Raw genomic sequence first — 12165 nt, forward strand, 5'->3', positions numbered from 1 at the left:
CTGACTGCTGTGTGTGAGGCGTGGTGCCACTGTACTACTCCTACTCTCACATGGCACCAGGCACTATCGCTTCAGGGTGGTTTTTGATGCTGGCAAGAGAAATCATGAGAGGATGCGTTTCATTTCCTTTTCATGGAAGTTTACCTTCAATCCTCCAAAAATTCAATGCCCTAAGCCACAAAATTTAGGAGGTAGAAAGAGTGAGGCTGTTTGCAAATCCTGTGTACATTAGTGAAGCTTTCCAAATGGTTTGGAATATATTTTGTCTTTATAACAACCTACTAGGAGCTACTGTTACAAATAAGAAGATACACAGAGGGATAGTTTCAGTTTTTTAAGCTGAGTACTATAGATACTAATGTGAAACCCATAGAATTCTCTGAATGGGTGTCAGTTCCAGTGAGAGGAGTGAACCAGTGTGTGATAAGTCCGTGTGATCTTTGGTTCATAACAGGCATCAAATCCACTCCTTTTGCTCATATTCTTCCAGGCTGGTGTTACTTATTCACTGTGCATTATTTGGATTTTAACCCTCTATGTACCTAGGGGTCAGTGAAACAGCAATGGAGCAAACCTCCACACCTGGCACCTAAAACCACTTCTGAAGAACAGAAGAAGGAGTCAAAGTCTGAAGCAAAAGAGCCTCTGACAAGAACCAATTCACTGACACATTTTGTCTCTGGTAGGAAAGAAAGTGCTTAAAATGTATTGCTCTTACCTTGAAACCTTGTCTGAAGAAATCCTCTTTGAGTGTTCTGAAGAAGGAGTAGGGGTTAAATCCTAATCCCTTCCTAGGTTCCACATCACCAAGGGCAAAATGTTTTCTCAGCACTAATATCTGGAGTTTTGTGATGCCACATTCTGCTTTGATTATACTGTAGTCAGAACTAGTATTGAAAGAAATGTGAATCAAGAGTGCCAGGCCATTTCACAGGATTGGATAATTTCACAGAAAGGTAAAATGCATGCAGACTATTTTCAACAGTGTTCAGTTTCCTTGGGGTTTCCTAAGCACACAAGAACGATGTGCTCAGCACCTATCTGCCCATCAGTGAGTTGAAGGCTGGGAGGAAATCTGAAATGAATGTTCTCGTTTGGCCTGGGCATGAGCACAGGGCATGGCAGAGAATTGAGGTCATCTTACTGTTTTTTATAAGCTTAGGAACCAAAACATATTAGTCTTAAAAAATGTATTCTTTTGTTGCTCGCCTCAATAATGTATCATAGAAGTTTTGATGTGAAATGCAAAGATTTTCTGCTGAAGAGCAAGACTCAGCAAATTTTTAATGAGAGAGTAGAATGTATAGTCTGAATGTATAGTAGAGTGTATTGTCTGAAATGCACCTGTGTTTTATTCACAGACAAAGATGAAATGAGCCACTTGAAGAAAGCCAGTACTGCTGCTCCAGACCAGCCGTCATGGATGGAACTTGCCAAAAAGAAATCTCAAGCTTGGAGTGATATGCCCCAGATTATAAAATAGAATTATGCAAATGAATAACATCATTTATAAATAAGTCAGCTACTTAATTGAACTTCTACAGACCAACTAGTCACAGTGAAGAATCTCTGAAACAGGAGAAGGCTCTTAACTATACAGCTGTGGAAAAAGCGTGCAATAGGTGCAGTCAAAAAGTTTACCTGAAGCAATTGTAGCAATCAGGATTGCAATGGATTATTTAAATTATGCTGAGAACATTCTTATACTTTGGAAAACAAGATTTCTGCTTTATCTGTTTCCTGTGTTTTCTTCCTTTAAGGACGTTTGCATCAAAAGCGGATCTTCGCTAAACTTTGCTGAGTTCCAGTTGTTGCTGTTCTGTTTGATACATTTTTTTCTGTGTTTACGTTCTGTACACTAACATCCTGGTTCTGTTGATGTGTGTCACTGGAATTGCCTCACGCTTTTTCTGTCAAACTGTAGAAGTTTTCATGAGTGGCTTCTAGTGAGTACTCTGCTAAAATGTGCTGCTTGGACTCTGTGTTTGCTGAGCTGAACCAAGTGGTCCAGTCTCTGATTTTAGGTTACATTTCATGAGGCACGGCAAATTTATGCATGACCATGAATAAAAATTCCTCAGGTTCTTCTGTGAGCAGCCTTGGTTTTGTGATATTTTCTAGAAGGGGAGCAATAAGGAAGTTGGACTGAAGTTTGAAGCTCATTGCAGTTACTTTTCGACCTGAATTTATCTGCAACTATCTTCTCTTTATGTGAAATCATCATGCTCAATTAGGAGCATGGTGTTAGTAGCAATGGACAATTTTGCAAGCTAACAATAAATCCCACTGGGGAATTTCCTGGAAACTTAATGCCCAGGAATTAATGCTAAGGAAACTTAGCAGTGGCTAAGACAAACATCTCCGTGTATGTATGTATGTGTGAAATATTGCCTTTACACTGCACTCCCTAGGTTTATTTATGTATAGATTTGTGATTTTGTTTCTCTTTCAGGAAAATATATATATATATATATATAAATATATGGGGAGACCTTAGGAAATGTAGGATTTCCTAAGAAAAACACCTGCAGTTTGGAAGTTTTGTTGTGTTGTCTTATCTAAGGAGGTGGGAAGTAAAAGCTGGCCTCCCTCAGCAATGATTATTTAATTTTGCAACAAACAGCCCATTGGAACATGTGAATATCCAAGGCATTGTGGTGGATTCACCCTGATGGACCACAGAGCTCCACTGTATCCACTTCCTACCACGGGACCCACCTTTCAGGCACTGCTCCACATGGGTCCCCAATGGGCAGCAGCCCTCCTGCCCCACCGTGGCTCCCTCTCCATGGGCTGCAGCTCTGGCTCAGCGCTTCTCTTCCTGTTTTGTTTTTGTATCCAGGTGATACTGTAGGACCAGCAGAAGAAATAGGTACATTTTTCAGATATTATAAAAAAGATTTCAACTCCCTCTGTAATAATTTTTTAGCATATAGCGTTTTTTTAATATATGTTGTTACAGTGTTGTAGCAATCTTGAAAAAATGGTTTCTGTATTAAAGGAGCACTTTGTGCAGAGGATGATGTTTTCAGGAAACGCAATGAAAAATGTCGTCTGTTAGTCTGTTTCCATGCAGCCCTTAAAATGATTAAATCTGCTGAATCGTGACTGAATTTTTGGAGCATGACCTGTATAGCTGCATGGGAAAGCATGGGAACCCATTGGACCATCTCCCGTTTTGACAGACAGACACTCAAGAATACCAGAGAAGCAAGATGGAGGTCTGCTGGCATGACCTGTGCAATCCTAAGGGAAAAAACCACTGGGTGCCCTGCTCCTTGTGTGGTGTTCTGGCTCCAAACAGGAGACTGGAAGCACGAAAGACGTAGATGATTGCACGGTGCAGCTAGATCAACCAGTGAAAAACAAAACCAAACAAGAGTTGATCAGTATGAAAGCCAAGGTCTTGGCCTCAGTGATTGCCTCTGGCCTTGGCCTGTGCTGTTGCCATGGGCCTTCGAAGGCGGCAGCTGGAGGACTCATCTTTGGCACAGCATCCTGCCACAGGCACCAGCCTTTGGAAAGACCCTGGGTTCTCTGGACCTCTCACCTGACAGGCTTTTGTTTTCTCACAGCATTGCTCTGCACACATAGAATCATAGAGTCATAGAATCACAGAATGGCCTGGGTTGAAAAGGACCACAATGATCATCTGGTTTCAACCCCCTGCTATGTGCAGGGTCACCAACCACCAGACCAGGCTGCCCAGAGCCACATCCAGCCTGGCCTTCAATGCCTCCAGGGATGGGGCATCCACAGCCTCCTTGGGCAACCTGTTCCAGTGTGTCACCACCTCTGTGTGAAAAACTTCCCCCTAATATCTAACTTAATTCCCCCTGTATATATTTTTTTTCTAAGTCAAAGGGCCCTGATACAGTCCTGATACAGCTGTGCTGTCAACAGGTAGGCAGAATGTAGGTTTGGAATCTGTGTATTTTGCTTTGGACAGAAGGCTTGTTTGTGACCAAATACCAATCTATTTTTCTTCTCTGTGTGAAAGTGATTTCTGGTTAACAATTCACTGGAAAAGCCTTTCAGGTCTGATCAGCTTTCCTGGGGACATCACTGTGTGTTTCCAGCCGAGAAGCAGTATGACTGAGTCAGGCTGATCCGTTTTGCTCAAGTAAGTGCAGTATACATTGTTGGTACAGAACTTCCAACACTGACATAAAATGTAAAAATTCAGCCTTTGTTCATAACTCACAGCAGCTCTCACAATCTGCATTATAGTCAAGTAACACCAGCAAAATGGACTGGAAAACAGAACAGTTTCCTTCCCCAGAAGTGCTTTGTGATGCATCTTTGGCTTTCTGTCCAAGGTGCAAGGTGACACTCTGTAATCAGTTTCTGTCTCTGGCAGTGAAGTACTGCATGCAATGCAAATGCAGTGTGAGCTGTGCCTCTTTCTGTGCAAAAAGTGTAGAGTTGGTGACTTACCCAATTTACAAGTTGGATTATCAGAATTAGCCACCTTTGGAGCTCAGTAACTTTCAGTAAAAAATTATGACTAAATGATTCTTAATGTACAGCAAACCATAATAAATTTTTAAGGCCAAAATAGCCCTCCAGCCTTTACTTTGATACAGTTTTGCGCTGCGTTGCTTTTGACAGTAAAAATGTTTACTAAATGTATTTCATTTTTTTAAAGATGAAAAGGAACACAAAATCTTGCCAGAAAATCTCCAGCAGCAGCATAGCGAGGAGCTCGCTGTAATTTTGCAATGCCGTTAATTCCCTCTTAGTCTAACGGAGTGCAATAAACTTGTCAAAACGTTTGCTTTGTACATGTGATGAGCATTCTGCTGTGGATAACAGAGGTTTAATTACTGGGCTTGATGTTTGTGGTTAGCAGATTGCTTTTGTACTGTTCTGGAGTCAAAGGCAAAGAAACTATTTGTGAGGGCTGGTCAGTGCTTTGTGGCTCGTGAATCAACACCGACTGAAGGGCCTGCTGGAATATCACTCCCAGATAGTTCTCAGCCTTGTGTTACTCTTCGAAGCTTCCTACCAGTGTGACACGTTCCCACAAGGTCCATTCAGATCTTCTTTTGTGATACCTTGGAGTGCCTTTGCTTCCCCCACAGATCCCAGTTCTCTTCTGTGCACTGGCTGTGTTCCCAGAAGGAAGCCCTCCTGGCTCACCTATCGCAGCTGAAAAAGAGGTTGCTCAGAAAAGCATTGACCTCCCTCCTTCTCTGGGACCCCAGATGTCTCTCAAGAGCTGTTAGGAGCACAGCTCATTCTGCACTAAAGTGTTGAAGCAAAGTGACGGAGAGCCATTTCGCTTCCTTCTGCCTCTCACACCTTTGCAGACTGTGCTTTCAGTGATTTCTTTTTGTCAGCCTGGAAGGCTCCCCTTAATTTACTTGTTGGCATATGAAAGAGCACGTGTTGCAGACTCACAGTCCCACTGAAGCCTGTCCTGCTGTCTTTAAGGATGCTGAACTGCGGTGGCATGTGAAGCCCTCCTCATTCCCCATAGCAACAAATCTCCATTTTTCCCCAAATATAGTTTGACTTCTGAAGATGAGAATTGACATATAATTTCCTAACTTTTGAAAGTAAACTTTGTGAACTGATGGTTTCCCAGATGAGCCTTAAAGGTCCCTTCCAGCCCAAGCCATTCAAACCAGGAGTTTCTGAACTGGGGAGCCAAGTTTGTCCCAAGTCAGGCTGTGCTAATGGTGCTTCCCAAAGAGATCCCCTCCTCACTTTATTTTACTCTTTTTTTTTTTTTTTTAACCCCCTCTGAATTTAATGAAGCTGCCTATAACCACTCCACAAGGCTGCCTACATCAAAGTGCCAACAGGGACATTCTGGAAAGAGCAGACAACGTCACGACAAGAGGAGAATTAAAGTAACAGCAGTTCAGGAGAACAGCCATCCCCTCAAAAGAAATAACAGAAAGACCACAATAAGCTGCTGGCTCTTCCTCTTCGCACTCAGCACAGGAGATGATTTTGATAGGCACTCTCCCTATGGACAACACAGCAGAACATGGCCCTGTGCCCACTGTGCACCATGGCTCTGTCTCCCTTGAGTCCCAAACCTCTTGGCACTGCTTACCCCCACGCCTTCGGTGTATCCATGGCTCACTGGCACAGCAAACCAGCACTCCCAAGGGCCAGCACACACCAGGCCCACTGTGAGCACCTGGCTTTGCTATGCGGCGCAGACCCAGGCAGGCAGCCTTCATGACTGCCCAGCTCTTTGCTGCTTCCTCTTCCTCCTCTGTGGCTTTCCTCTTGTCTTCCCAAAGCAGCATGTATCTTGAAGGCTGGCTGCCTTCCTTTTAATTCAGCCCAAGCACCGAGCTCCTTCCAGCAGCAGCAAGCAGGACAGTGGCTGCCCAGGGCAGCAGCTGTGAGTCACTTCCGATGGCGGCTCATGCAGTCAGCTGTTCTCCAGAGAGACACTGAGCTTTGGAATTGCCTCTTCATGCCACACTTTCCTTTTGGACGCCTCGATTACAGTGAGGATATAATTTATCTTACCTTATGATCATGGAGAGGAGATGTGGGCAGGCTGCTTTTGCCTTGACCTACTTCACTGAAGCAGCAAAGAACGCAGAGCTCTTCTGGGCTGAGAAAAATGGCAGCAGCCCCCACCAGAACTCACTTGTGTGGGCTCACACTGCCGTGTGTGGGGGGGGGAGAGGGTGCATATCCCAGGGGATAAACCCACGGTGGCTTCCCCACTGGCTTTTCCCCTTTGCACAAGTAGCTCCTCACCTCTTCCCACAAAAGCCAGCCCTACTCAGACACAGCCACTGGCACCATGCTGCAGAGCTGCAGGATGCAGGCTGGGCCTCAGGTGTTGCAACAAGGATACGGGGAGGAGATGAGGTGGTTTCCTTGGCTGCTTTTATGCAGACTGATGGACAAAAAGGAGCCTCTTAACTACACGCCCGCCTCAGGAATTGGTTTGAGCAATTTGGAGTCCTCATTAGAAAGTAACAGATGAGCTTGGGAGAACATAGGAGGACACACGCTTAATTTCTTGCGTAACATTATTGAAATGCCACTAAAGAATAAAGTTGTATTTAACGGCAACATAAATCTCCATCTTGCCTCAATAAAATGAACTTTGAATTTTACGCTTCCTCTAAACGCAAGTTGAAAACTTCCACTTGTTAAAATACTTTATTTTAGAGGAGAATGCACGGCTCCTAGGACATATGAGATTCTTCCTCCCAGTTTAATGGGTGATGACGCCTTTAAAAAGAAACAATTTCTGCTTCCAAATTCTGCTTTTCCCTTGAGCAGTTGAGAACAACTTGGAGGTTGGGCACAGCAACTGTTCTGATCAGCCTGAGTACACGACCTGACAACCAGCAAGCTGCTCTTCTGGCACCAAGTCACACACCGGCCTTCAGCTGACCCCAAAGGTTACCCACAGATGCAGGGCTCAGCTCCACGGGCTCAGTGTAGTCAAATGAGTCCATTCAAAACAATGCATATTGACTGAAGAGTGAATTAAGCCATCGAATTCTGGCTCCCTGATCTCTCCAAGGTATGGTGCCTGATCTGCTGTGCTTTTAATGGTGTTGTACTCAGATGCCTGTAGGAGTTACTGTGGGTGTTTGCCATGCTCGGGGACCTACCTTAGAGCAGCATGTTTTGATTACTGTAGCTTGATGTCATTACTTGTCTCTTTCTGGCTAATTCATTTTATGAGCCTTCCCTGCTGTTAATAAACATAGTGGTGTTTAATTATTGAGACATTTCATAAAAATGTTTTTGAGACAGAGACAAGTTTTATGTTCTGACTAAATAATTAAACATTATGCAAACGCTAACAACCCCAGCATTCTGGTTATGTAAAACAACACTTGGATGATGGCCTTGTTTGCACACTGAGTTAGTGTTGTCGGGCTGCAGTGAGTGGCAGACAAGTATAATTCCAATTTAAAAACATAAGCGGGTTTTGATGAAACAGGAGAAACACACAGGTTAGGCTGAGGGCCAGCCTTCTGACATGCTCTGTGTAGGGAAGGTGAGACGTGTCCCCTGGAGGAGCCATGAGCATCCCAAACTTGGGCTGACCCTGCAGCTGGAAGCCCCTCCTAAATGCACATGGAAGGGGCAAGAAACACAACTTGCACCATGGGACAGAAGGCGATGAAAGCCATTGCTTGCCATCAACCCGCTCACCTGAGTCTGCCACGATGCTCTTCACTCTCTCCTTGTGTTTTCCCCCATTCGGCTCTGGCAGTCAGGGACAAAATCCAGCCCCTTGTAATTTTGAGGTTTAATTGCCCATAAACAGGTTTGCTGTGGGATGAGTCATCCTGCAGCCTGCCTCTGAACACACTGCTACATATATGCTATAATTCTATAAGCGAGGGTTAAGGCGTAATCACCTGGAAACACAAAGGGCTGTCTCTGTGTCAGCACACTGCTGTTATTCCTGTCCTGAAACAAGGCACTAGTATATGCATGGCATGGGATATGCTACGACACAGCTATGGTGGTTATCAAATGTGTCATCTCTGACACGTTACAAACTTCAGAGTCTGGTAATTGCTCACTGGACTCCAGCCGCCAGGAGCACGTCTGGTTGTGATGGGTGCCTGTTCTGACCTTGTCCCATGTGCTCTCATTACCTGTGTGTCTGGTGGGAGGAATTAGCATCTGCCCACACGGTTGTACAGCATGTTGTATTGTGCTGGGAGCTGTCATTCGGAGAAGTACATTTTTGGTATAAAATACAATATCAACAGATTGCTCTTAAACTGCTGCTTTTCCTTTGTGTTCTGGGAGAGTAATTTGCATGTGATTGAGAGAGAGCTGAGCACCTCGTTTGCAGGTGGGGATGGGAAACATGAAGCTTCTTTTGAATCTGCAAGAAAGGAATACATCACTTTACTTAAAAATGTGTATCCTTGATGTCCTTCCTAGGGGATGGAGCTGTCTGGTAGTCCCAAAGTTCTTCTGCCATTACTGTCACTTCTGTTGCTGGTTATTCCAGAGACTCAGGTAGAGCTCCTGTTTGATTGAGGTTCATTTGTCTCTCTTCTAAAACCTTGCTCAAAAAAGTCCTCAGAGGCAGGAAATTGCACTCATTATTTCTAAATGCCATGAAGAATGCTCGTGTCCTTTCTATGTTTTCCTTGCCATCCACTGTCTTCCCACTGCTGGTGGGATATCCACCTGTTCACTTGGTGGGGAAGAAATGGGATTCTAAATTGGCAGAAAAATAACTCTCTAATGAAAGAAACATCACTAAAGCCTTTAAGGCCAGATAGAGTAGGTTAATATAGCCCGGATTCCTGCTGTGATAAGGCAAGGAATGAGATCATTTCATTGCAGCAGAGCACCAGCTGTGTTTAAGTTGAGAGCAGCTTTGATAATTATTTTCAGTACTCCCGAGTTTACACGCTCACAGGGTTTGCCTTGACAATTGCTGTGTCTCAGGGAGACACAAGTTAAGGTGCCTCATACTTGCTACAGGTAATCTGAGCAAGAGGATCTAAGACATCGTTCTCTTATTCCTTCTGTCGCTCTCCCTGCTCTAAGTCAGCTGCTGACAAAATCACTTTGCCGTGCACTTTGGGTTTGAATGACAGCTCTTATCCTCCCCTGTCTGATCTCAGCCACTCAGGATGTGTGTCCCCTTGTCCACGGCATTACTAGCAGGCTACTTGGGGTAAAGCTTAGTGTGGATGGGTTGGTGGGGAGCACGGTAGGGCCTTGTAGAGATTGGGAGGCTGGTGGGCAGCAGGCAATGGGAGAGGCAGTCCTGCTTGGTCAGCAGGCAGCAGCTCTTGGACTGTGGCTACAGCAGAGGCCTGTGAGCCCAAGCCTTTGCTCTGGGACCTTCCAAAGACCAAGTGTTTTACTTCTGAGGTTTGCCCTGAAGTGAAAGCTAGCATTTCTGAATGCTCTAAAATCCACTTAGGACTTGGTTTTAGAAGTATTGACCAGGAAATTCATGGTCAACAGGCAGGAGACAAAAACCAAAACCTTACCAATTATTTGAGCTTCTTACTCATATCTGATGTGATAAGGCTCGGAAAGTTACATGGTCGTGCTTTCTCAAGTCACTTGTCACTTTCTTCCTGTCATTTCAGTGTGAGTTTAAGATTTTTTGGTTGTTCGTCATGCTTTTTGGTACAGGACTTTGAAGACAAAGTAGTCAGGGAAGCAAGGAGAGTCGAATGGGATCAGAGCAGAAGGTGGTGGGGGTAAGGAAAGCTCAAGAGCAAGGGCTGTGCCTCTTTATCCTTTGAGGCAATGCTGACTTGAATGTTGCAAGGCCACAGCTGATGACTGCTGATAGAACAAACGCTCACCCAAACACCGCATTGAACATCAGATTCCACATCCACAGTTATTTCTGAGAATTGGGTTTCCAAGAATGAGTGTCACACAGCTAACATGCTCACAGAGAGGCAGCCTGCTCTGTCCCTGTACACAAGCCCAACTATCAGTTTGCTGCTGGTTTACCAGCATCCCATCCATCTTCTGTTGGGAGAGGGCGTTTTCACCCCCTATCCTACGCTTTCTCTAACAGCAGAAAATATGCAGGCTCATCCTTCACCTAATGGTGAGAGCAGGAGAAAGCTCTTTTCCCAGAGATGAATTAGAGCCAATGGTTTGGTGCCAGGTTTTGGGCTCTTAACATCTGGTTCTAACAAAGTGATTTGAGCCATGTCCTGCATAATGTGGCCTTCCAGTTGGAAGGAGGATTGGTGATGAAGAGCGGGGTTGGACCAGGCAACAAGAGACGTGAGACAAAGAAAACAAAGCAAAAACTAAAGCGTAGCCAGCCCACGCTTTGGCAGGGGAGCCTGTGTCAGAAGCCTGAAGTATATGGTTTTAGTCTGTGCTTCTTGGCAATCAGAAGTTTAGATTCGCACTGTTTTTCCACATTTTAGCTCAGGTTTTACATATCCCTACATCTTTGGAGAATATGCAAGTGCCTTAACCACGCATCATTCCAATGGCTGTTTGGGTACTTGCGGTGAGGGGAGCTAGAAAATGTTTACAGCTTGTAATAACTGCACCAAATAAAAACAAGAGTCATATCTGAGTCAGCCTCTCTCAAAGCTTCATCTGACAATGTGACAATGGACCAGATTTTGAGAGACCCTTCTAAAATACCTTACTTTGCCTATGAAAGACACATTGGATTCTTTCCCAGTGCTGCCTGGACCTGTATTGATTTTTGCTAGGAAAGAGTAACATCAGACATACATCCGTGCTGAGTGCCTGATTCAGACTTCCCTTTAGCTGTGGTTTCCTTTCTATCAGTGGGCCAAACACCAAGTCACCCCAAGGTAAGTGAGAGGAGACATCTTTTCAGTGTCTTGCTTACAAAGATGATGCCCAATGCACTAAGTCTAACTCTCAAATATTTTCCAGAAATCTTTTCCTTTGTCTTTTAGAAATCTCTCTCATGGTAGTGAGAATACCATGAAGCAGGCAGATGGAAAATGAACTGACAATCAAATTGTTTAATTCTTAATATGATTTCCTCTCAGTTGAACTCTCTTTCAGGACTAACTGTATCTGACTGCTCTTAACTCAGGCATCAGACCTCAGTTACTGTGAGCAATACGGGCACAATATGAACTTCAAGGCTTCCAGGTTTATGTTTATGTAATAGCAAGAACACGTTTGAAAGCTTCTACCTTCAGAAGGAGATGAATAAATGTAAATTTTCATCACCTCGAAGCATATGGCAGAAGAATTTGCAGTTTAGAGAATGTTACCATCGCAGTGAGTGAAATGATGCTGTGGGGGTGAGGGAAGAGAAACACAAGTATGGAGACACAGCTTTGTTCCTACCTCCCCAAGACGATGTGGAAAAGTTATGTGCTCTCTCCCATGTCAGGTCACCCATTGTAAAGGTGGACAAATAATTTACCTAGTGGAGAGGAATCCTGAGGTTTCCATAGGGCACTGTCACATCTGACTTCTTAGTGACACAGGTCTGTGAAGAGCAGCAGCATCACTGCGTGTAAGAGAAGATTATTTCAGAGCGTAGTCACAGAAATGGCAGAGTAAAGGTTAACTAAATAGAGCTTTTCTTTTTTTCTTTGCTACTGTGCATCTGTCTCTATCATCATTTTAATGTAATTTTCTACATCCGTTTATTTGTTGAGCATTAGCATCACAATAGATACCACACAAGCTGCCCATTTATAGACGAACTATAAG

At 44.2% G+C, this 12165-nt stretch overlaps 1 protein-coding gene across 1 annotated transcript in view; it reads left to right on the top strand.

Annotated features, from left to right (window-relative positions):
• Nucleotides 1-2075, top strand: part of CRACDL (CRACD like) — a 59831-nt gene extending 57756 nt beyond the window's left edge. Inside the window, exons 10-11 of the mRNA XM_042867442.1 lie at nucleotides 547-682; nucleotides 1362-2075. Of these exons, the coding sequence (XP_042723376.1) occupies nucleotides 547-682; nucleotides 1362-1483 (258 nt within the window). The 3' untranslated portion in view covers nucleotides 1484-2075. The remainder of the gene's footprint in view (nucleotides 1-546; nucleotides 683-1361) is intronic.
• The last annotated feature ends 10090 nt before the right edge of the window (nucleotides 2076-12165 follow it).

The sequence above is a fragment of the Lagopus leucura genome, unplaced genomic scaffold, assembly GCF_019238085.1.
Source record: "Lagopus leucura isolate 7727_CA_CO unplaced genomic scaffold, USGS_WTPT01 Super-Scaffold_100001, whole genome shotgun sequence".
Taxonomy (NCBI): Eukaryota; Metazoa; Chordata; class Aves; order Galliformes; family Phasianidae; genus Lagopus; species Lagopus leucura.